Genomic DNA, 21,613 nt, shown 5'->3' with positions numbered 1-21,613 from the left:
GAGCTTGGCAGTTTTGAGGAGTACTGGTCAGGTCTTTGTATAATGTTCCTCAATTGGGGTTTGTTTGATGTTTTTCTCATGATTAGACTGGGGTTGTGGATTTGGGGGCAGACCGCAAGTAAAGTGCTCTTCTCATCACATCATATCAAGAATGTACACCGTCAGCATGACTTATCATTGTTGACATTGACCTTGATCACCTGGCTGAGGTAGTGTTTGTCAGTTTTCTCTTCTGTAAAGATACTTGTTACCCCTCTTTCCATACTTACTCTTGGGAAGGAAGTCACTATACATAGTCCACACATAAGGAGTGGGAAGTTATATAACATCTCGCTGAGGGCAAAGCATTGACATGAATTATTTGGAATTTTCCTGCATGGGACATTTGTCTCTTCTCTGATAATTTGTTTAGTGTTTATATCTGTATAGACTCATAAATATTTTATTCTTCTAATTATAATCCAGTAACTGCTTTATTTTATTGCTTAAATTGCATACCTCCATCATTGTGGATTTTTTTTTTTTAACCACTTCCATACATTTTGGCACTAGGCTCATCTTATATATTTCCTGCACTGTCCTAGAATCAGGCATTTTCCCAAGGAGCCGAGATTCCTTTTATTGAAAAATACTACTACAAACCAAGATCTGTGCTCCTTGCTACTAGGGTGTCATTGCTTTTAGGCCTTCTAAGCTGACAGAGCAAGGAACTATATATGTCTGTATATTAATCTGTGGGTACACACATCTGTAACTATTTCTGTGTGTACCATCTATCTATATTAAGCTGAACATAAGTTCATACTAGTATCTCCACCTCTAATTCATTACCATATGGGTTGCTCTAGCCTACTCCCCTTATCTATAAACTCCCACTCCAACATTGAGAAACCTGGCTCACTTCCACCATCCATTTACATAATTCTTCAGTTCTGATATACATGTGTAAGTTGTATCAGAATTGTTAACCCACACCCCTGTGGGAAATAGTATTATAACCACTGCAGGACAAAGCATATGTACAGTTTCTTTTGCCTTTAGTCTTTAAAAACTCTACTTATTTCCAAATGTTCCTTAGGTCAGCACCTGTTCCTCCACCCACTTGAGTGAGGTTGTTTCAAACATTTATAATACAGTTATCTTGTTTTGTCACATTTTGCATACATCCTCCAGCCACCTAAGTGGATTTTAAAAATTTGCATGCCTTAAGATTCTTTCTTTGTGCTATCAAGTTCTATAAATTTTCACAAATGCATACTGTCTTATTTTTTCCTTTTAAACAACGCATTTTATGAAAAATGGTAGGACTGATTTCTCTTTATTTTCCAGATTTTCTAATGATCATGTTTGCTTTCTTTTTAAAGTACCTTTAAAGAAAATTTTTTTTAGAAATAATTTTAAACTTAGAGAAGGTTGCAAGAATAGTATAACGCTCATTATCTATTACCGAATTCATCTTAGACTCATTGTTAAATTTTGATTAACTATGAAATACAATCCTATAAAAATTGAAAGCACTACAGATAGAACCCAGGTCCCTTTAATCATCGCAGTCCTTTCTCTATAGAATTCAGTGTTTATTTAGCTATTTGTTATCAAATAATTATTATTATTATTATTTTTGAGATGGAATCTTGCTCTGTTGCCTAGGCTGGAGTGCAGTGGTGCGATCTCAGCTCACTGCAATCTCTGCCTCCCGGGTTGAAGAAATTCTCCTGCCTCAGCCTCCCGAGTAATTGGGATTACAGGCATGCACCATCATGCCCTGCTAATTCTTGTATTTTTAGTAGAGACGGGGTTTCACTCTGTTGGTCAGGCTCAAACTCCTGACCTCAGGCGATCTGCCCGCCTTGGCCTCCCAAAGTGCTGGGATTATAGGCATGAGCCGCTGCACCCGGCCCAAACTAACTTTATGTTTATAAATCTTGTCTACAGCCATACCACCCTGAACGTGCCCAATCTCGTCTGTTTATAAATCTCGTTTTCACTTCTACTTCTACCAGTACCTGGTGCCACCGTTCTTGAGCTTTTGAGGGATACAAAACAGTTGTTTTTTGGCTTTCTGGTTTAGGATTCAGCTTTCTTGGGTCTGCTGAGTCGGTTACCACTTGTCATCCTGCTTCTAGCTTTCAGAAATTAATTGCTGCTTCCTTTTCTGTTGCTTGTAAGTTTTTTGCCTTTGAACAAGCAACATTTTACTAACATTTATACTTAAGAGGGTTTCAGGAGGAATAAGATTCAAGTGTCTAATCTTTAATTGGACATTATACAGTAATTGTAATTCTTTGTGTTTCATTTGCTAAACCTGCAGACTTAGTGAGGCCAAAAACACCAGCCAAGTCACTGTTCTGTCCCCAGACCCCACATCAGTTGTGGCCTGACACATTTAATGAGTGTTGTTAAATTAACCCAGCAGTTGAATACTTGTAGAATGAAACATTCTGTGATGATAGTTTAATAGGAAAGGTATTAAATGCTCGATGTACCTACTTTTTGGCTCTCATTGTTCTTGCAGGAAGAGAGGACCTCATGACCAGGCCTGAATCAAGGTGGACTCTCCTGAATAGAATACCTTTTCCCACCCATAATGTCTGCCTGAGTATGCCCTACTCTAGGCTAATAAGCAAGCATAACTTTTGGAACTTCTCACTATCAGAGCTGAGCAGGCTGCAGTCAACATGCAAGCCTGGGTTCTAGGCATGGCTCTGTCACTGTCTTTCAGTGTCTACATTTGATTTCACTGCCTTTTCAATGTGGAATATTCCATTTTTGGGGTATGCCAATTGGTTATTTTTAGAAGAAACAATATTTTAGGAATTACATTGTGATCAAGATAAGTTTTCCTTCATATATAAACTTTAATTGAACATCTGAGCACTTGTTGCTAAGTGCTGTAGATTGAATACTAAATGTTAAACACTGCTCATTTCTAAAGAGATAAAGGTTGGAGATGTCTGTTTCTCCCTTGGTGTTTCTTTTCTGTTATTTCTTTTTAAAATTGGTAACTATAGAGCCATACTATTCTTTTCATTTTTATTGTGAAATTATGGATGCATATGAAAGGATACAGAGTATATATGTACCTTATGCAAAATAATAATAAATCAGAGACCTGTGACTACCATCCAAATCATAGCCATCTTTTTTGAAAGTTAGTTTGTTTCACATGTGTTCTTTTAGACCAGTCAGTAGGAGAGAGCAGCTTTTGCCTTAGTTGCTTTGTAAGGCCACGTTTCTCCTCAATTCTTCCATGTTTAAAATGCACTCCTTGTGCTAAGTAGTGATGGGGATACCATAACTGCCACTCTCCATTCCTGAAACCATCATCACTGTCCTCTCTACAGTTATAGCAGTCATCTGTGTATGGCTACATGCATAGCCTGTGAATTTATTTGGAGATTTGTAAAGTAATATGAATACTTTTCATAGATGTGAACTGGTAAGTTAAGATGGTATTAAGAATAGCTGCTATTTCTTCAGGTAAGTTTCTGTTAGAAATCCACCTCCATGCCTATTTTGGCCAACATTCACTAATGTATCCATGCTGTGCCACTCACTGGTAAGTGCTGGGGTGAATGCATTGATAAACCATGCAAAGGTCTTAGTCCACAGAGGGCTCACAGCCTGCATCATCACTATTCCTCATACAGTGTTTTTCTATTCCTATTTCTGAATTGTTAGTGAAGTATGGTTTATGTATAAAAACATGTACAATCATAAATGTGCAGCTCAATGAATTTTCACAAACTGAACTTGCACAGCTAACTAGTATGCTCTACTCTAGCATACTAAATCCAGAAACAGAATTACCAGCACTCCAAAAGGTCCCTTCAGGGCCTTTCCAGTCACTCTCCTCCCAGGGCATACTCACTGGTATGTTTAGTTTGCCTGTTCTTTAAAAAAATCTTTTATATGAACCTGATCATACAGTAAATACTGTTTTGAGTCTGACTTCTTTTGCTCAACATGATTTTGCAAAATTTACCCATGTGGGTTACAGTTTATTCATGCACACTGCTGTCTCATTTTGTGAAAATACCACAATTTAGTTACCTGTTCTACTGTAGATAGGCATTTCAGTAATTTCCAGTTTTATGAATACTGTTGCTTTGCCCCTCCTTATATGTCTTTTGGTATCATATGTAAATGTTTCTGTTGGACATATAACTAGGAGTGGAATTGCTGGATATGTGTAAATGCATCTTTTGTTGATATTGGCAAACAGTTTTCTAAAGTACTTGTACCGGTTTATACTCCCATCAGTAGTGTAGTGTGAGAGTTCTGTTTATTATATATCCTCAATAACATTTGGTATTTTCTGCTTTTTATTTTGGTCATCATCTGTGGTTTTAATTTTCATTTCTATAATGACTAGTGAAATAGAGCACCGTTTTGTAAGTTTATTGGCCATTTAGATATCTTTTTTGGTGAAATGTCTATTCAAGTCTTGTCCCTTTTTTTATTGAATGGCTTCCTTATTGATTTTAAGAAGTTCTTTATGTATTTTGGATATAAGTCTGAAAAATATATCCTCCCACTCTTTGGATTTTCTTTCTTTTTTTTTTTTTTGAGACGGAGTCTTGCTCTGTCGCCCAGGCTGGAGTGCAGTGGCCCGATCTCGGCTCACTGCAAGCTCCGCCTCCCGGGTTCCCGCCATTCTCCTGCCTCAGCCTCCCGAGTAGCTGGGACTACAGGTGCCCGCAACCGCGCCCGGCTAATTTTTTGTATTTTTAGCAGAGACGGGGTTTCACCGTGGTCTCAATGTCCTGACCTTGTGATCCGCCCGCCTTGGCCACCCAAAGTGCTAGGATTACAGGCGTGAGCCACCGCGCCCGGCTATGGATTTTCTTTTCATTTTCCTGGTGGTGTCTTCTGAATGAATAGTAGAGTTCTTGTGCGTGTGTTTTGGTTTTGTTTTGTTTTTTAGGCAGAGTCTTTGTCTGTTGCCCAGACTAGAGTGCAGTGGGGTAATCTCAGGTCACTGCAATCTCTACCTCCCAGGTTCAAGTGATTCTCGTGCCTCAGCCTCCCAAGTAGCTAGGACTACAGGGGCATGCCACCACACCCAGCTAATTTTTCTATTTTTAGTAGAGATGGGGTTTCACCATGTTGGCCAGGCTGGTCTCAAACTCCTGACCTCAAGTAATCCTCCCACTTTGGCCTCCCAAAGTGCTGGTATCACAGGCATGAGCCACTGTGCCTGGCCCAAACAAATGATTTTTAAAAATTGTTCTTGAAATCTAGAATTCTTTTTTTTTTTTTTTTTGAGAGGCAGGGTCTTGCTACGTTGCCCAGGCTGATCTTGAACTGGGCTCAAGCAGTCCTTCCACCTCAGCCTCCCAAAATGCTGGGATTATAGGTGTGATCCACCACGTACAGCCATAAAATAATTCTTGAATAGATGCCAGTTGTAGTTCATGGTCTGTTGTGACTTTTTTTTCCCCTTTGGAAGGGGCTACTTAATGTATCATTAATGTATCATTTTAAATGACAAATAATTAGGAGCTTGTTTCTGCTTCTATGTTTCTATTTTAGAGCTTTAACATATCTTAGATGAAATTTACATGTGGGGTGGTGGGGGGTTAAAACAATGTGTTTACCACCTTTGCGTTTAAATTATGGACTAGATTTTATATAAATTATTTTAAAATGAGTCTGATACAGCCACTATTTTTAGTATTGTTTACTCTGTAAACAAAAGATGACTGATTCCTGCTATTCTGTCAAAGTCAGGGAGCCAGGTGCTTAGTCTCCTCTTCAACTTGTCTTTCTCTAGGGCTTTAAATCCTTCTCAAATGGGCCCTGGAGCTCTGAACTAAGCCTGAATTTTCTTATGGAACCAAGAAGTGGAGAAAAGGAAGAACTCACATTACTGAGGATATGAACTGGTTATAAATAGTGTAGATGCTGCTTCTTAATTTAAAATGCTGTGTGTTCATGAGCAGAGAGACTTGCTATTAAAATACTATTTGGAAATATTGAACAATTGTCCCTCCTTATTTCCCTAGTCTTTGTAAGATCATGACCCATCGCGGGCCTGCCATTAACCTCAAAGGCTCTTGGCTGTAGGTTTTTCTCAAGCTGGGTGTCAGAAAACACTGAGGATTATTTGCTTGGCGATATATTGGTGGAACCATCAGTACTAGAAATACTTGGATGTCAGACACAGATCCCAGGGGTTGGCAGGTTGATGATAATTTTCTGGTGCCCCCCCCAAAACCTCGCTACTACCATAGCTGTGGTTGGCTAATTAGTGCCTTCAGGGATGAGGGTTGATTTCTCCTAGTTCCTTGCCTTTCTCTTTGGATGGCATGCCTTCACTTGTTACTTGGACCTACGTCAAGAATAGAAAGATCAGAAAAAAACCCCACAAAATTGATGATCGTAGGTCACAGTATTTGTGCTTTCATTTCTAAGGACTCATTCTAACATAAATCATTTTCTCTTTCCAAACCAAGTTGCACTCATCAGTTATATTGATACATATTAACAGTGATGATAACCACAAAAATTTTAAATAGAAAGCTTTACAAACGGTTAGCCTTTCTGAGGGGATTTACTGCAAAATCAGGGTATTCTTTATTCTTTTCATCTGTTATTGTATTGACTTTTTAAAGCATTATTCTGATTACTTCACTTTTCTTTTGGCAAATTTTGATTTTTAAATGTGTTTTCATTTTGCTATTCAGAGGATTTGCGTTTATCTTTTCCATGAGAGATATTGAGGATAGTCTAAATCTGGTGATTGGTTTGGTGGGTTTTTTCCGTTTTTTTTTTTTTTTTTTGGTTCTGCATGAGCAACTTGAAGTTTTTCTGTTTTATGTTTTTTCTTTATTTTGAGATGGAGTCTTGCTCTGTCGCCCAGGCTGGAGTGCAGTGGCACGATCTCGGCTCACTGCAAGCTCCACCTCCCGGGTTCACGCCATTCTCCTGCCTCAGCCTTCCGAGTAGCTGGGACTACAGGTATCCCACCACGCCCGGCTAATTTTTTGTATTTTTAGTAGAGATGAGGTTTCACCGTATTAGCCAGGGTGGTCTCAATCCCCTGACCTTGTGATCTGCCTGCCTCGGCCTCCCAAAGTGCTGGTATTACAGGTGTGAGCCACTGTACCCGGCCGAAGATTTGGTTTTTAAAAGTTATCTTGGTTGGGTGCGGTGGCTCACGCCTGTAATCCTAGCACTTTGGGAGGCAAATGCGGGTGGATAGCTTGAGGTCAGGAGTTCAAGACCAGCCTGACCAACATGACGAAACCCGTCTCTACTAAAAATACAAAAATTAGCCGGGTGTGGTGGCAGGGGCCTATAATCCCAGCTACTCGGGAGGCTAGGCAAGAGAATCGCTTGAATCTGGGAGGTGGAGGTTGTAGTGAGCCAAGATCATACTACTGTACCCTAGCCTCGGTGACAAAGCGAGACTTCATCTCATAAAAAACAAGAGCAACAAAAAAAGTCATCTTTTTCAAACTCTTAAAGTAGGAAAAAAGTGATGTTTTTCCTCAGCTCTTAAAATAGGATGTTAACTGGACTTTTCTTTGATCTCTTGATCCTAATAATTCTTCTCTTCAGGAAAAGAGAACATTAAGGATTTTTTTTTTTTTTTTTTTTTACTATAAGTAGTTTATAATTCAGTGTGCTCTTCCTCTTTTTTGTTTTCATTCATTCACAAATGTGTGTTCTGTGTTAAGTTCTGGGTATATTGGTATGATCAGGACCCATTCCTTCCCATTGAGGGGCATGGACATTTATTTAGCCAGAGAATAATACTTGGAGGAATGTTTTGTTTTAAATAAAATTTATGTTTATATAGGTTTGCTTTTAAAAATTAGAAAATACTTTTAAAGTGTATGATTCAGTGTTGTTTTTTGTTTTTTTTGGTTTTTTTTTTGAGATGGAGTCTTGCTTTTCACCCAGACTGGAGTGCAGTGGCGTGATCTTAGCTCACTGCAACCTCCACCTCCCAGGTTTAAGAAATTCTCTGCTTCAGCCTCCCAAATAGCTGGGATTACAGGTGCGTGCCACCACGCCCAGCTAATTTTTTTTGTATTTTTAGTAGAGACGCAATTTCACCATCTTGGCCAGTCTGGTCTCTAACTTCCAACCTCGTGATCCACCCGCCTCAGCCTCCCAAGGTGCTGGGATTACAGGCGTGAGTCACCACGCCCATCCGATTCAGTGGTTTTTATTATATTCACAAGGTGTGAAACCATTGTCACTGCCTAATTCTAAAACATTTTTTTGTCACCCCAGAAAGAAACCTGGACCCATTTGCAGTCAGTTGCTCCCCCTTCTCTAGCCCCTGGCAACCACTGATATACTTTGTCTCTATGGATTTTGCCTTTTCTGGACATTTTATAATAAATGCAAGCATTCAATATATGGCCTTTTGTGACTGGCTTCTTTGTTGTACTTTAATTTTTTTTTTCTTTTTTTTGAGATGGAGTCTCACTCTGTCGCTCAGGCTGGAGTGCAGTGGTGCAATCTCAGCTCACTGCAAGCTCTGCCTCCTGGGTTCACGCCATTCTCCTGCCTCAGCTTCCCAAGTAGCTGAGACTACAGGTGCCCCCCACCACACCCAGCTAATTTTTTTGTATTTTCAGTAAAGACAAGGTTTCACCGTGTTAACCAGGATGGTCTCAATCTCCTAACCTCATGATCCGCCTGCCTCGACCTCCCAAAATGCTGGGTTTACCTCCACCCGGCCTCTTGTACTATAATGTTTTTAAGGTTCATTCATGTTTCAGCATGTGTCAGTACCTCATTTTTTTTGGATGAATAATATTTCATTGTACAGGTATGCCACATTTTGTTGATCTATTCGTAAGCTGATGAACGTTGTTGGCAATTATGGATAATGCTACTGTGAAGATTCATGTACAAGTTTTTGTGTGAACTTGTTTTCGGTTCTCTTGGTATATACCTTGGAGTGGAATTGCTTGATGTTAATATAAATTTATGTTGTTGTTTTTGTTTGAGACAGGCTCTCACTCTGTTGCTCAGACTGAGCAACAGACTGGACTGGACTCACTGAAGCGTTGAACTCCTCAGCTTAAGTGATCCTCCTGTCTCAGCCTCTTGAGTGGTGGATGACAGGTGTGCCACCATGCCCAGCTAATTTTTAAATTTTTAGTAGAGACAGGATCTTGCTGTGTTGCCCAGGCTGGTCTCAAACTCCTGGCCTCAAGTGATCCTCCTGCCTCAGCCTCTTGAAAGTGCTGGAATTGCAGGCTGAGCCAGTGTGTTTTCAGCCTGTGTTTAACTTATTTTGAGGAACTGCCAAACTTTTCCACAGCAGCTGCATCATTTTGCATTCCCACCAGCAGGGTATTAGAGTTCCCGTTTCTCCACATACTCAGCACTTGCTATTGTCTGTCTTTTTGATTATAGCCATCCTAGTAAGCATGAAGTGGTATTGAGTCTTGGTTTTGATTTGCGTTTTCCTGCTGACTTAATGATGTTGAGCATTTTGTGTCTGCTGGCCTTTTGTATATCTTCTTTGGAGAAATGTCTATTCAAATCATTTGCCCATTTTATAATTGAGTTGCCTTTTTATTGTTTAGTTTCTCTTGTCAGAATTATTTAAAATATCTTCTCCTAATTAATAATTAAATAGAGAATTTTTCTTGAATGTAAATAATTTGGTGATGTTAGAATGACAGAGTTTATGTTTACAATATATAAAGTAAATGTACAGGCCACACAAACTTAATGATTATTTCTGAACAACAGTAAAATAGCATACTCAGCTATTTACCAAAAGAAATGTGCTTTGTAATTATACCGTCTTGTTTTGGTAGGATTTAGGGACTATGCAGAAGTAGTGGGCTGGTAATGAGAGCTTTAAAAATTGCATTTTAAGGTAAAAGTTTTAGAAATTAACTCTAAGATAGAAGTGGTAAATACCATTTAAAGCTAGAGTTCAGGCATTGACCCAGAACTTTCTGATACTTATTTTTAATAACTTAAAGAAGGGACTTGAAACTTATAAGAATTTTCTTGCTATTTAAGTAGGACCAAACCAAAAAAAAGTGAAGTAATGAAAATACTTGCAACTTTATGGATTTACTGGATAGTTCCAGCATTGTTTTTCATGTGCTTTGTTTGTTTGTATGAATTCTGAGGTATATGTTGATACCTTTTCTCATACATAAGGATTTATGGGTTTTGTTTAGTGTAGGGTTTTTTGTTGTTCTCCCATTCTTAGTAAATATAGAGAATCCAAGAATGACTTTTAAGTGCCTTTAGGTCCTGCCATTTGCTACAGTTATAAATGTTGCCCTTTGCTTATCCCTAATCCTAGCCCCAGTTCTGCTATTGCTGAAAAACAACTCATTTTAGAACTACTTAGCGAGGAGGGCAGTGATGAAGCTTTCTTGGACTCAAATAATAGTTTAAATCTGTAGGGTATAATGTCTTAAACTTGTTAAATTCAAGTTTGTTTCTATTATAATTAGAACTATATGTGATTTCTGTGTTGGAGATTCATAAAAATATCATATTTATTTTTAATAACAATAGTACCTAGATACAGAGGAAGGTGATAAGGAGGGGAAACAACTCTCTTATTTTATTTATTTATTTATTTATTTATTTATTTATTTATTTTTGAGACAGAATCTCGCTCTGTCTCCGAGGCTGGAGTGCAGTGGTCCGCTCTTGGCTTACTGTAACCTCCACCTCCCAGGATCAAGCAATTCTTGTGCATAAGCCTCCCGAGTAGTTGGGACTACAGGTGTACGCCACCACACCTGATTGATTTTTGTATTTTTAGTAGAGACGAGGTTTTACCATGTTGGCCAGGCTGGTCTCAAACTGCTGACCTCAAGTGATCCGCCCACTTCGGCCTACCAAAGTGCTGGGATTACAGGTGTGACTTGAGAACAAAACCTTAGTAGCACCTATTTGTAAATAAATGTTTTTTTAAAATTGAAGGTCATCAAGGCCAAAGGTACCATGGCAGATTGTGATATATCTGAAGTGGGAACAATGGAAGAGTTTTAGGGTTCTTCTGGGGAGCCATTCTAGTCTGCTCAGCATATAGAGAGGAGCAAAGGTAATCAGGACAAGAGTAAGGGCACACTCTGGGTGTGAGAAAGTGAAAGGTCATCTGAATTCTCAGGTGATTGGATTATTTATTTCTTAGTGATGGAGGCATAGGTAGTTATAGGTAGTTGTGTATTAAACTCTACTTTATATGGCCTGTGTAGGTAATTGTATAGCTCTATTTGGAAAAAATGCCATTTAAATCATATTTCAGCCGTGTGTGGTGGCTCACACCTGTAATCCCATCACTTTGGGAGGTGGAGGCAGGCAGATCACTTGAGGTCAGGAGTTTGATACCATCCTGGCCAACATGGCACAACCCCATCTCTACTAAAAATACAAAAATTAGCCAGGTATGGTGGCACATGCCCGTGATCCCAACTACTTGGGAGGCTAAGGCAGAAGAATCACTCGAACCCAGGAGGCAGAGGTTGCAGTGAGTGAGATCGTATCACTGCACTCCAGCCTAGGTGACAGAGTGAAACTCTGTCTCAAAAAAAAAAAAATTTAAAAAATTAAAGATAAAATTCATATTTGAAGGTTAGTAAAATCGATCAGAATTTTAACAGAAATTATATGACAGGAAAAAAAAGTCTAGTGTCCAACAGCTGTTTATTATCTATCACAGTCTCTCAAAGGATATCCCTCCTATCCTTGCCCAACATCTCTGTGTACTGAGAGCAGAGGTTCCCAGATCTGTCTCTCTGAGTATCCCCTACAACCCAGATTCTGTGACAGTTAAATTGGACTCAGGCTTCCACTGCCCAGTTGATAGAAGAGACTGAGTATCTTTCCACCTCTAACCCCAAAGTGACAATGCTACGTATTCTTTCAGAAAGTGTCAGGAAAGAGCCCAAAGATACCTGAGCTCCAGGGACATGGCAGGGAGGCTGCACAGAAGAGTTCCCAGGGACAGAGACGGGGAATCTTAAAAATAAGTTTTGGAACCAAGTAATGAATTTTATAGTACACTCTAGTTCTAGAGCACGTGTTCCTCCACTTGTTAGTGAATGCCTGACTTGTTGCCCCCGAAGTGTAAAAAGATGTATATTTAAGAATTCCATTGTTCAGCAAGTTATTATTCATGCAGATGGTGGTCACTAAATACCTCTTTTTGAAGGTGATTTCCTCTCCCCCCAATCACCCTACCTTGCAGTGTTTTGTTTTAAACAGCTTTCTTGATGGAGCCTAATCTTAACACCGGCATTATAGAAATAAGGCAGAGTGGGAAGCCTGTATAGTGAGGTCTTGGGATTATGCCATAGTCATAATGGTGTTTTAAATTGTTTTTCTTTTTCTTTTTTTTAATTGAAAAAAGTACACTATTCTAAAGTAGTGAATTTTAATGGAGCAAACTCTTCACATACAAGTGTTTCTTTTTTCCTTATCAGAGTGAAAATTGGCGTTTCTAAGAAGGCTGGAATTTATTTGCACTGTCATCTTTTACTGTGGTGGGGGATGATCGAATTTAACGTTTCCAAGTTGCCAGGAGACAGGCAGCCTATCTTATAAATATTGTCATAGAAGACCTCTTAACCTCTTTGTTCTTTGGATTTCTGTATTTCTTAGAATTGTCATGCTTCCTTTCTGAGACCTAAATTATGCAGAGGTAATGTGATTACTTTGACACCAAGCTCAGGAAATATAAAACGGGTTAGATATAAACCAAGCTAGATTTAAATGAAGTTCATTACTGGCTACAGTGTATTAAGGGAACATTTTCGAAAAGTCCGTATTCGCCTCTGTTCTTGCTGCTGACTCTTCTGCTTCTTTTGGTGACCTTCCCACAGCACAAGAGTGGTTAGGTGTAAGGAGGCTAAGAATACCTTGCCAAGAGCTTCAAATAATGTTAAAACCAGTATTTTAGGTGAACTGTGGTCCCAAGAACTCTCTTTAAATAATTCACCAGTTCAGTGTCCCAGGAGCATGTGGCTTTACTGCAGTTATTTTGACCACATGTATTTGTTTAAAAGGAAAAATTATCTTAGGTTACAATACAGTTATTTTGGGCGTACCTTAAGTTTAACATTAGATTACTAGGATTCGAAAAAATGTACCCAGATGGTAGATGCTGATGAGAATTTGACACAGGAATTCATTTGAAATTGAAGCTTTTGTAGTGTTAGTCAGAAAAATTTATTGACATCTGTTTTTGAATAGTATTTGAGATTGAGATGATCACTTAAAATTTAATGGATTATGGCTGGGCACAATGGCTCACACCTGTAATTCCAGCACTTTGACAGGCCAAGGCAAGCGGATCACCTGAGGTTGGGAGTTTGAGACCAGCCTGACCAACATCTACTAAAAATACAAAAATTAGCCAGGCCTGGTGGCACACACCTGTAGTCCCAGCTACTCGAAGGCTGAGGCAACAGAATCACTTGAACCTGGGAGGTGGAAGTTTCAGTGAGCCGAGATCCCGCCATTGCTCTCCAGCCTGGGCAACAAAAGTGAAACTCCTTCTCAAAAAAAAAAAAAAAAAAAAAAAAAAAAATTAATGGATTATGGAGCCCTACTTCATGTTAGTACACCTTAGCCTCTCTGTTTTTCTGTCTCAATTCAAGATAGAGTTCTTTGTAGCAGTATGGTTTAGAGGTGGTATGTATTTTACAAGTATGTCAGTTGGCTCTGTATATCCTGATGATACTAAAGCCAGGACTAGACCCCTACATCAGTTATATCACTAAATATTCTGTTACTAATTTCCAGATTGACTCCTAGTCCCAGTCAGCTCATCTTTTAAATTAATATAGTTCATTGTCACACTGGACTCAAAAAACCAAATGAAATGTCTTTATTCTATGAAGATGACTTGTGTAGGCTATACAGACTAGCAACAGCAGACACTTTCGGTGTGAGTTATTTTAAAAAATTGAAGAAGGCCGGGCGCGGTGGCTAAGTCCTGTAATCCCAGCACTTTGGGAGGCCGGGGCAGGCGGATCACAAGGTCAGGAGATCGAGACCATCCTGGCTAACTCGGTGAAACCTCGTCTCTACTAAAAAATACAAAAAAAATTAGCCGGGCGTGGTGGCGGGTGCCTGTAGTCCCAGCTACTGGGGAGGCTGAGGCAGGAGAATGGCGTGAACCTGCGAGGCGGAGCTTGCAGTGAGCCGAGATCGTGCCACTGCACTCCAGCCTGGGCGAGACAGCGAGACTCCGTCTCAAAAAAATAAAAAATAAATAAATAAATTGAAGATTTGACTGGCAGAAAAGTTGCTGAGATAGGGAAAAGGGATATTGATTGACAGATATATGTAGAATTAGGGAGAATTTTATGTTTTCATAAATGTCTCAGTTATTTAAGATTTAATTTGGTGTGCATGCTAAATATAACGGTAACATGGTTTGTCTGTGATTTGTCTTTTGTCTTAACAGATTATTTTTCTAACTTTAAAATAGTATATGTCATTTGAGGCCAGGAGTTGGAAACCAGCCTGGGCAACACAGGGAGACCCCATCTCTACAAAAAATAAATTTAAAAAAAGCCAGGGTATAATTGTGCCACCGCACTCCTGCCTGGGCAGCAAGAATGAGATCTTGTCTCTCCAAAAAAAAGTATACAAGTGATAAATATTCACTACAAAAAATTTGAACATGCAGATACACAACAAAAAGGAAACATTCCCCTGTACTCCTATTACCTAGAAATAACAGTGTTGAACTGTAAATGTCTCATTCTAGGCCTCTTTTCCATTATATGTCTGCCTTTTTAAAAAGGAATATGTGATGCATATTGTTTGGCAAATTTAGCTATTTTCATGTAATAATAGTACACCATAAATACCTATTTGAGTAATGAAATTTAATTTTTTTTTTTTAAAGACATGGTCTCACTCTGTCACCCAGGCTGGAGGGCAATGGCACAATCTCGGCTCACTGCAGCCACGACCTCCTGGGCTCGAGCCGTCCTGCTGCCTCAGCCTCCTGAGTAGCTAGGACCACAGGTGCATGCCACCACTCCCAGGTGATTTTTGTATTTTTTTAGAAACAGGGTTTTGCCATGTTGCCCAGGCTAATCTTGAACTCCTAAGCTCCCCTAATTTCAAGCGATCCCACCTGCCTAGGCCTCCCAGAGTGCTAGGATTACAGGTATGAGCCACCATACCTGGCTGAAATTTAATGTGTATTTTTTTGACACAGAGTTTCGCTCTGTTGCCCAGGCTGGAGTGTAGTGGCACCATCTCAGCTCACTGCAACCTCCGCCTCCCGGGTTAAAATGATTCTTGTGCCTCCGCCTCCTGAGCAGCTGGGACTATAGGAGTGTGCCACCATGCTTGGCTAATTTTTGTATTTTTAGTAGAGATGGGGTTTTGCCATGTTGGTCAGGATGGCGAAATTTAATTTTTAATGGCTGTTTAGTAGTCCTTTGTGAGATGTACTATAATTTATTTGTCTCCTGTGATTGGAATTTAGGTTGTTTCTAATTTTTGCTGACACAACACTTATATGTACCCTTTTTGCCTCTTTGAATATTTTCATAGAATAACTTCCTGGGAGTAGAATTCTTTTTTTTTTTTTTTTTTTTTTTTTTTTTTTGAGACGGAGTCTCGCTTTGTCGCCCAGGCTGGAGTGCAGTGGCCGGATCTCAGCTCACTGCAAGCTCCGCCTCCCGGGTTCACGCCATTCTCCTGCCTCAGCCTCCCGAGTAGCTGGGACCACAGGCGCCGCCACCTCGCCCGGCTAGTTTTTTTGTATTTTTTAGTAGAGACGGGGTTTCACCATATTAGCCAGGATGGTCTCGATCTCCTGACCTCGTGATCCACCCGTCTCGGCCTCCCAAAGTGCTGGGATTACAGGCTTGAGCCACCGCGCCCGGCCTTGGGAGTAGAATTCTTAAAGGATTTGTGTATCAAGGCTTTCATAATACATTGCTAAATAGCTTTCTAGAAAGGCTATTTATTTCAGTTTTTGGGTTCTTATCTTTCTAATTGCCTTTATGCTTGCATTAAAATATGAAATTTTTATTTAGTTACAGAATGAAGAAGAGTCTGGAGAACCTGAACAGGCTGCTGGTGATGCTCCTCCACCTTACAGCAGCATTTCTGCAGAGAGCGCAGGTAGGTAACAGGGCAAGGTGATTACAGAATCCTTAAAAACACTCTGCGCTTTGACATTACAGTTTAAAAAAAAAAAAAAACGTTTCAGAAGCAGTCGGAAGAAAGGTTACAAAGCGAGTCTGGATTTTAAATAATTGAGAAGTGGATACATTTAAAATCACCCCCAGTCTCTTAGACATTCATCTAGAAATGTCTTTTGGTTCAATTGTTATATATGTACTCTTAAGGGAATGGCTGGGTTTTGTCTGCTAGAGTTAGTGGAACTCCTTTTATTTCAATTCAGCTAATCATCAAAAAATTGTGACTGTTAAAATTCTGCAGCATATTTTGACTACAAGGATGAGTCTGGGTTTCCAAAGCCCCCATCTTACAATGTAGCTACAACACTGCCCAGTTATGATGAAGCGGAGCGGACCAAGGCTGAAGCTACTATCCCTTTGGTTCCTGGGAGAGTGAGTATAATTTGCCATGTTACTTGATGGCTGCTCTATGGGAATTAAGTTATTTTCATTGTCCAATTTTGATTCATTACTTATGATTGTATTGATTAGTGAAAGTAGAGCTAATTTTAAAAATCAGGTATATTTGCTTTTGGGATAATAAACTTATCTCTTCCTAAAAATGACAAGGTAAATTACTAGTCAAACCTGCTCATTTTTCCTTTATCTCTCCTATTACCACTACTTTTTCAAGTCTCCTGGGATGGCTGAAGTATCTTGAAGCAGGAGCACAGTAACGTTTCCTTGATTCTGCACACTTAATATTTTGCTGTTGGGTGGATAGCTGCTAAGGAGGTCTAGGAAGATAATAAATGTGTGCAAATTTATAGAATTAAACTCATAAAAGAGATCTTCACATTGATTTAGATGAACTCCATTCTTACAGCAGTCCAGATCATGTCATTTGTGGGGACATAGTGAGTTCAGATTCCATCTAGCTTGACGTAGATTCATGGAGGTGGAGATTGGGATGCCATATAAACCAGTGGAGATTATTGGGCACTCTTGGTTCTCGATGTCAGATATGTAAGTGCTGTATTTGTCATTTTGTAAATATTTATCCAGATTGAGGTTGATGCAGGTAGGGCATTGGATCAGATGTTGGGAGAATGGAAGCAGTATAAGTCCCCAGTAATGTAGGGACCATCAAGCCTCTAGGCTCTATTCTAGCAAGAAACTGGAGTGAGTGATGAGCAAGAACAGAAACCTAGTCTAGGCAGTGTGATGTCATAGGCCCAGAAGTTCCCCTCTTGGCTTGAAGATAGTAGACTGTTTACAGACCACACCTACTGTGAGGAGTGGAGCTCCTAAAATCATTGCTTAGCAGAAATAATTTATGAGCGCAATCTAGGATGATCCTAAATGGTGATGATGTGCATTCAGTTCTTATAGGTGCCAGGGAGAAACTAAGAACCCTAGTGTCTAAAGGCAAGACAATCATAAGGTAACTGCCTTATATTGGAAGCAAACAACATGCTTGGTACTGTGCTTGATGCTTTTATGTATTTTGTATATTGTTTCCAGTCTTCATAGTAACCTTGAAAGGTAGAGATTATATTATCTCCATTTTACAGATGTGAAAATTTAGGTCCAGAGAGATAAAGTAATTTTCCCAAAGTCATACGACTGGTAAGTGGCAGAAGTGAAAGCCAAACCCAGATATTCTAGAACCCAAAGTCCTTATTTGTTTCACTGTACTCTGCAGACCTGTTGCAATATATGGTAAATAGATCAGTATGGAAATTAGTCTGATAAATCACAAAACTCTTCAGAATACTTTCATTTGATACAGGTACATATTTAGGAACTTCTTAAAGGGGTCTAGTATTCAGCAGACATGTATAAAGCACTTTTAAAATCTAAGATGCAGTGTATTTTACAGTGGATAGGCAAAAAGCTTTGTATAAGGCACTGTTCCTCATTGTTACTCAAAAGCCTAAAATCCAACTAGGGTAAAGGGCCCACAAATACTGATAACTAAGACACTTAAGAGCAGTGGGCATCACGAACTGAAACTTTTTACTGGGTGATCATAGGGGAAGATATGATTTGATGTGGGCCCGGAGTTTTGATGGGTAAGAACATTCCAGAGGGAAAGAACACAGAAAGCAGGTGTGAATCCAGCCAGGTGAGGGCAGTTCTGTGTATGTAGTAATTGGCTTTGTATAAGCACAGAGTTTGTGAAGGGAGATACAAAGTTGTGACTAGAACTGTTGTTTATAGAATCCTTGGAATGTTAGATGGGGGTATTTAAACTTCTATATGCAACTTTTAGAGAATCCTTCAGAGTTTTTGAGCAGCAGTATGAGAGGACTTGTGTGGTGTTCTGGAAACATTAACTTGGCAACAATTTCTAGGAGGAGTCATGGTAGAAGAGATACCAAGAGGACAGGAAGATGCATTTGTAATATTATTAGATGTTACTTCCATGTGTTTTTTGGAGTATATCTTTGAGTAGTTATGCAAAAAACAGAATTAGCTTTTAATTTTGGCAAAATCTTATTCTGCTAATATGAAGTAAGAATACTAGATATTTAATGTTTTAAAAAATTAATTATAAAACAGTTCATTTTAATAGAAATTTTCAAACAATAGTGGAAGTATGTTAAGTTAGAAAAGGAAGCTGCCATTGCCACCGACCTCCCTTTCTCTAGTTCCCACTCCCCAGGGAAACCACTGTTAACAATTTGGATCTTCGAGACTCTTTTCTGTGTATAACAAGTTTTGATATTCCCTAAAATGTTTTTCATTTGAGGAGCCCTCATTGAACTGTGTACAGATCTATCACTTTTAAGTATATATTCAATTATTTTTAAATATCTCAACACATACCTACATCAGTTAAAAAGATAGCACACATGTGTTGGTATTGTTCAGGATCATGTTATTTCTAGATCTGCAATATTATGTTATCAAGTTAGGATGGAAGAGGTCTTATCTGCTGATAAAGTTAGAAGTGAGATTGTTTTAGATCTGTATGCCAATACAAATACATGATTATGGAGTTGAGCAGTGGGCAGTTCTGTGGACTATTCGTATATGATCGTACTATTCTTTTTTCCCCATATCAGCCTCGTAAAGCACTTATTTTTTTTATTTTTTTAATTTTTTTTATTTTTTGAGACGGAGTCTCACTCTGTCGCCCAGGCTGGAGTGTAGTGGTATGATATCGGCTCACTGCATGTTGTGCCTCCCGGGTTCATGCCATTCTGCTGCCTCAGCCTCCTGAGTAGCTGGGACTGCAGGTGCCCGCCACCACTCCTGGCTAATTTTTTTGTATTTTTAGTAGAGACGGGGTTTCACCATGTTAGCCAGGATGGTTTCGATCTCCTGACCTCATGATCCGTCCACCTCCGCCTCCCAAAGTGCTGGGATTATAGGCATGAGCCACCACCGCACTTGGCTGATTTTATCTCTTTAATAGTCCCTGGATTACTAATATTTTAGGTCCTAAACAGGTCCTCGATTACTGATATTCTAGAATTTAAACCAAATGTGTAAGTAAATTTTGTCTTTTGTCTTTTCTTGAGGTATATTTTTTTAAAGGAAGAGTAAATAGTTCTTGTGAACTTTTAAATGTTTGAAGTGTATTATTAAAGAACTTGGGTTATCAGATGAAAATTTCATTTTGAACACTGGGGATAGAAAAAAGATTTGCTTCTTTTCTAATTATATATTAATAATGCAAAATGGAATTCTAAACACACATTGAGCCTTTAATGCTCATAATTTTGAACTGAGCCAAAGCAATAACTTTTTTCCTTGCTACTCAAACTTACACTTTCATTTTTCTTTGTATCTCCCTTTGCCTAGAAATAATTCTTTTTCTTTTCATTTAGGATGAGGATTTTGTGGGTCGGGATGATTTTGATGATGCTGACCAGCTGAGGATAGGAAATGATGGGATTTTCATGTTAACTTTTTTCAGTAAGTATGTATGCATAGCAGAACCACCCCCTCCAAACCAGAGTGCTTTGGATTATGGGTGAATCTGACTGAATTAAAATAACTAGTTGATCTAATGTATTAATACATTATATTTATTTGGTGCCTTTTACTGGAATGTTCAAAGCTTAATATACCTTTGTTTTAATATCCCTTCTCTTTGCCTTCCATTTTCATGAATATCTGTGGAAAATATAATTAAAGCAGTTATGAGGATGCTGCATTTTTACATGAGCTAAGCCTCATCTTCCAGGTCTACGGGGCCCTTTTGCATTGCTTCTACTCATCCTTAATCTGTAGAATAGGAATTAAATGCCTTTGATGAATTTTGCTCTGAAAGCTTCTTTTTTCTGACAGATCAAAGTCAGCCTGATTTTCTCCCTTCATGTTATTTTGCATTTATCTTTTTGTGTGCCTCACATATAAGTGAGCAACCATTTCCTTTATTTGTTGTATTAGAAAGATAAGAAAATGCAATGCTTTTAGAGGTGATGTTATATAAGTTGTCAAAATTCAGAGAACAGGAGGACGAGTGACTTGAATCAGATTATTTGGGGGCACTTATTTAATGTTGAATGCATTTATTTTATTTACTGGACTATATATATAACACACACAGTAAAAAGCAGAGGTCAGGCTGGGCATGGGGGCTCACGCCTATAATCCCAGCACTTTGGGAGGCTGAGGTGGGTGGATCACCTGAGGTCAGGAATTTGAGACCAGACTGGCCACCATGGTGAAACCCTATCTCTACTAAAAATACAAAAATTAGCTGGGTGTGGTGGCAGGCGCCTGTAATCCCAGCTACTCGGGAGGCTGAGGCAGGAGAATCGATTGAATCCGGGAGGTAGAGATTGCAGTGAGCTGAGATCGTGCCATTGCACTCCAGCCTGGGTGACAAGAGCGAGACTTCGTCTCAAAAAAAAAAAAAAGCAGAGGTCAAAGCCAGGGCACAGTGGCTCATGCCTGTAATCCCAGCACTTTAGAAGGCTGAGGTGGGCGGATCACCTGAGGCTAGGAGTTCAAGACCAGCCTGGCCAACACGGAGAAACCCCGTCTCTACTAAAAACAAAAATTAGCCGGGTATGACTGTGCACACCTGTAGTCCCAGCCACTCGGGAGGCTGAGGCAGGAGAATCGCTTGAACCTGGGAGGCAGAGGTTGCAGTGAGCCAAGATTGTGCAACTGCACTCCAACTTGGGTGATAGAGTGAGACTCGGTCTCAAAAAAAGAAAAAGCGGAGGTTGTAAGTGTATAGTTTGGAGACTGTTAAGGTTTGCTTTTTGTTTTTTGCTGTTTTTTGTTTTTTGTTTTTTTTCCTTTTGAGACAAGGTCTTGCTCTGTTGCCCAGGCTGAATTTGGAATGCCGTGGTCTGGTCACTTCTCACTGTACCCTTGACCTCCTGGGCTCAAGTGCTCCCCCCACCTCAGCCTCCCAAGTAACTGGGACTGCAGGTGTGCACCACTGTGCCCAGCTAATTTTTTTTTTTCTTTCAGTTTTTGTAGAGATGGGTCTTACTGTGGTGCTCAGGCTGGTCTCAAACTGCTGGGCTCAGGGGATCCTCTCA

The 21,613-nt window shown here is 39.5% G+C and overlaps 1 protein-coding gene across 1 annotated transcript in view; it reads left to right on the top strand.

Annotated features, from left to right (window-relative positions):
* Nucleotides 1-21,613, top strand: part of NDFIP1 (Nedd4 family interacting protein 1) — a 46,065-nt gene that overhangs the window by 9,487 nt on the left and 14,965 nt on the right. Inside the window, exons 2-4 of the mRNA XM_008014784.3 lie at nt 16,014-16,101; nt 16,423-16,553; nt 19,940-20,027. Of these exons, the coding sequence (XP_008012975.1) occupies nt 16,014-16,101; nt 16,423-16,553; nt 19,940-20,027 (307 nt within the window). The remainder of the gene's footprint in view (nt 1-16,013; nt 16,102-16,422; nt 16,554-19,939; nt 20,028-21,613) is intronic.

This window comes from Chlorocebus sabaeus, chromosome 23, assembly GCF_047675955.1.
Source record: "Chlorocebus sabaeus isolate Y175 chromosome 23, mChlSab1.0.hap1, whole genome shotgun sequence".
Taxonomy (NCBI): domain Eukaryota; kingdom Metazoa; phylum Chordata; class Mammalia; order Primates; family Cercopithecidae; genus Chlorocebus; species Chlorocebus sabaeus.
This window is presented reverse-complemented; position numbering and strand designations above follow the sequence as displayed.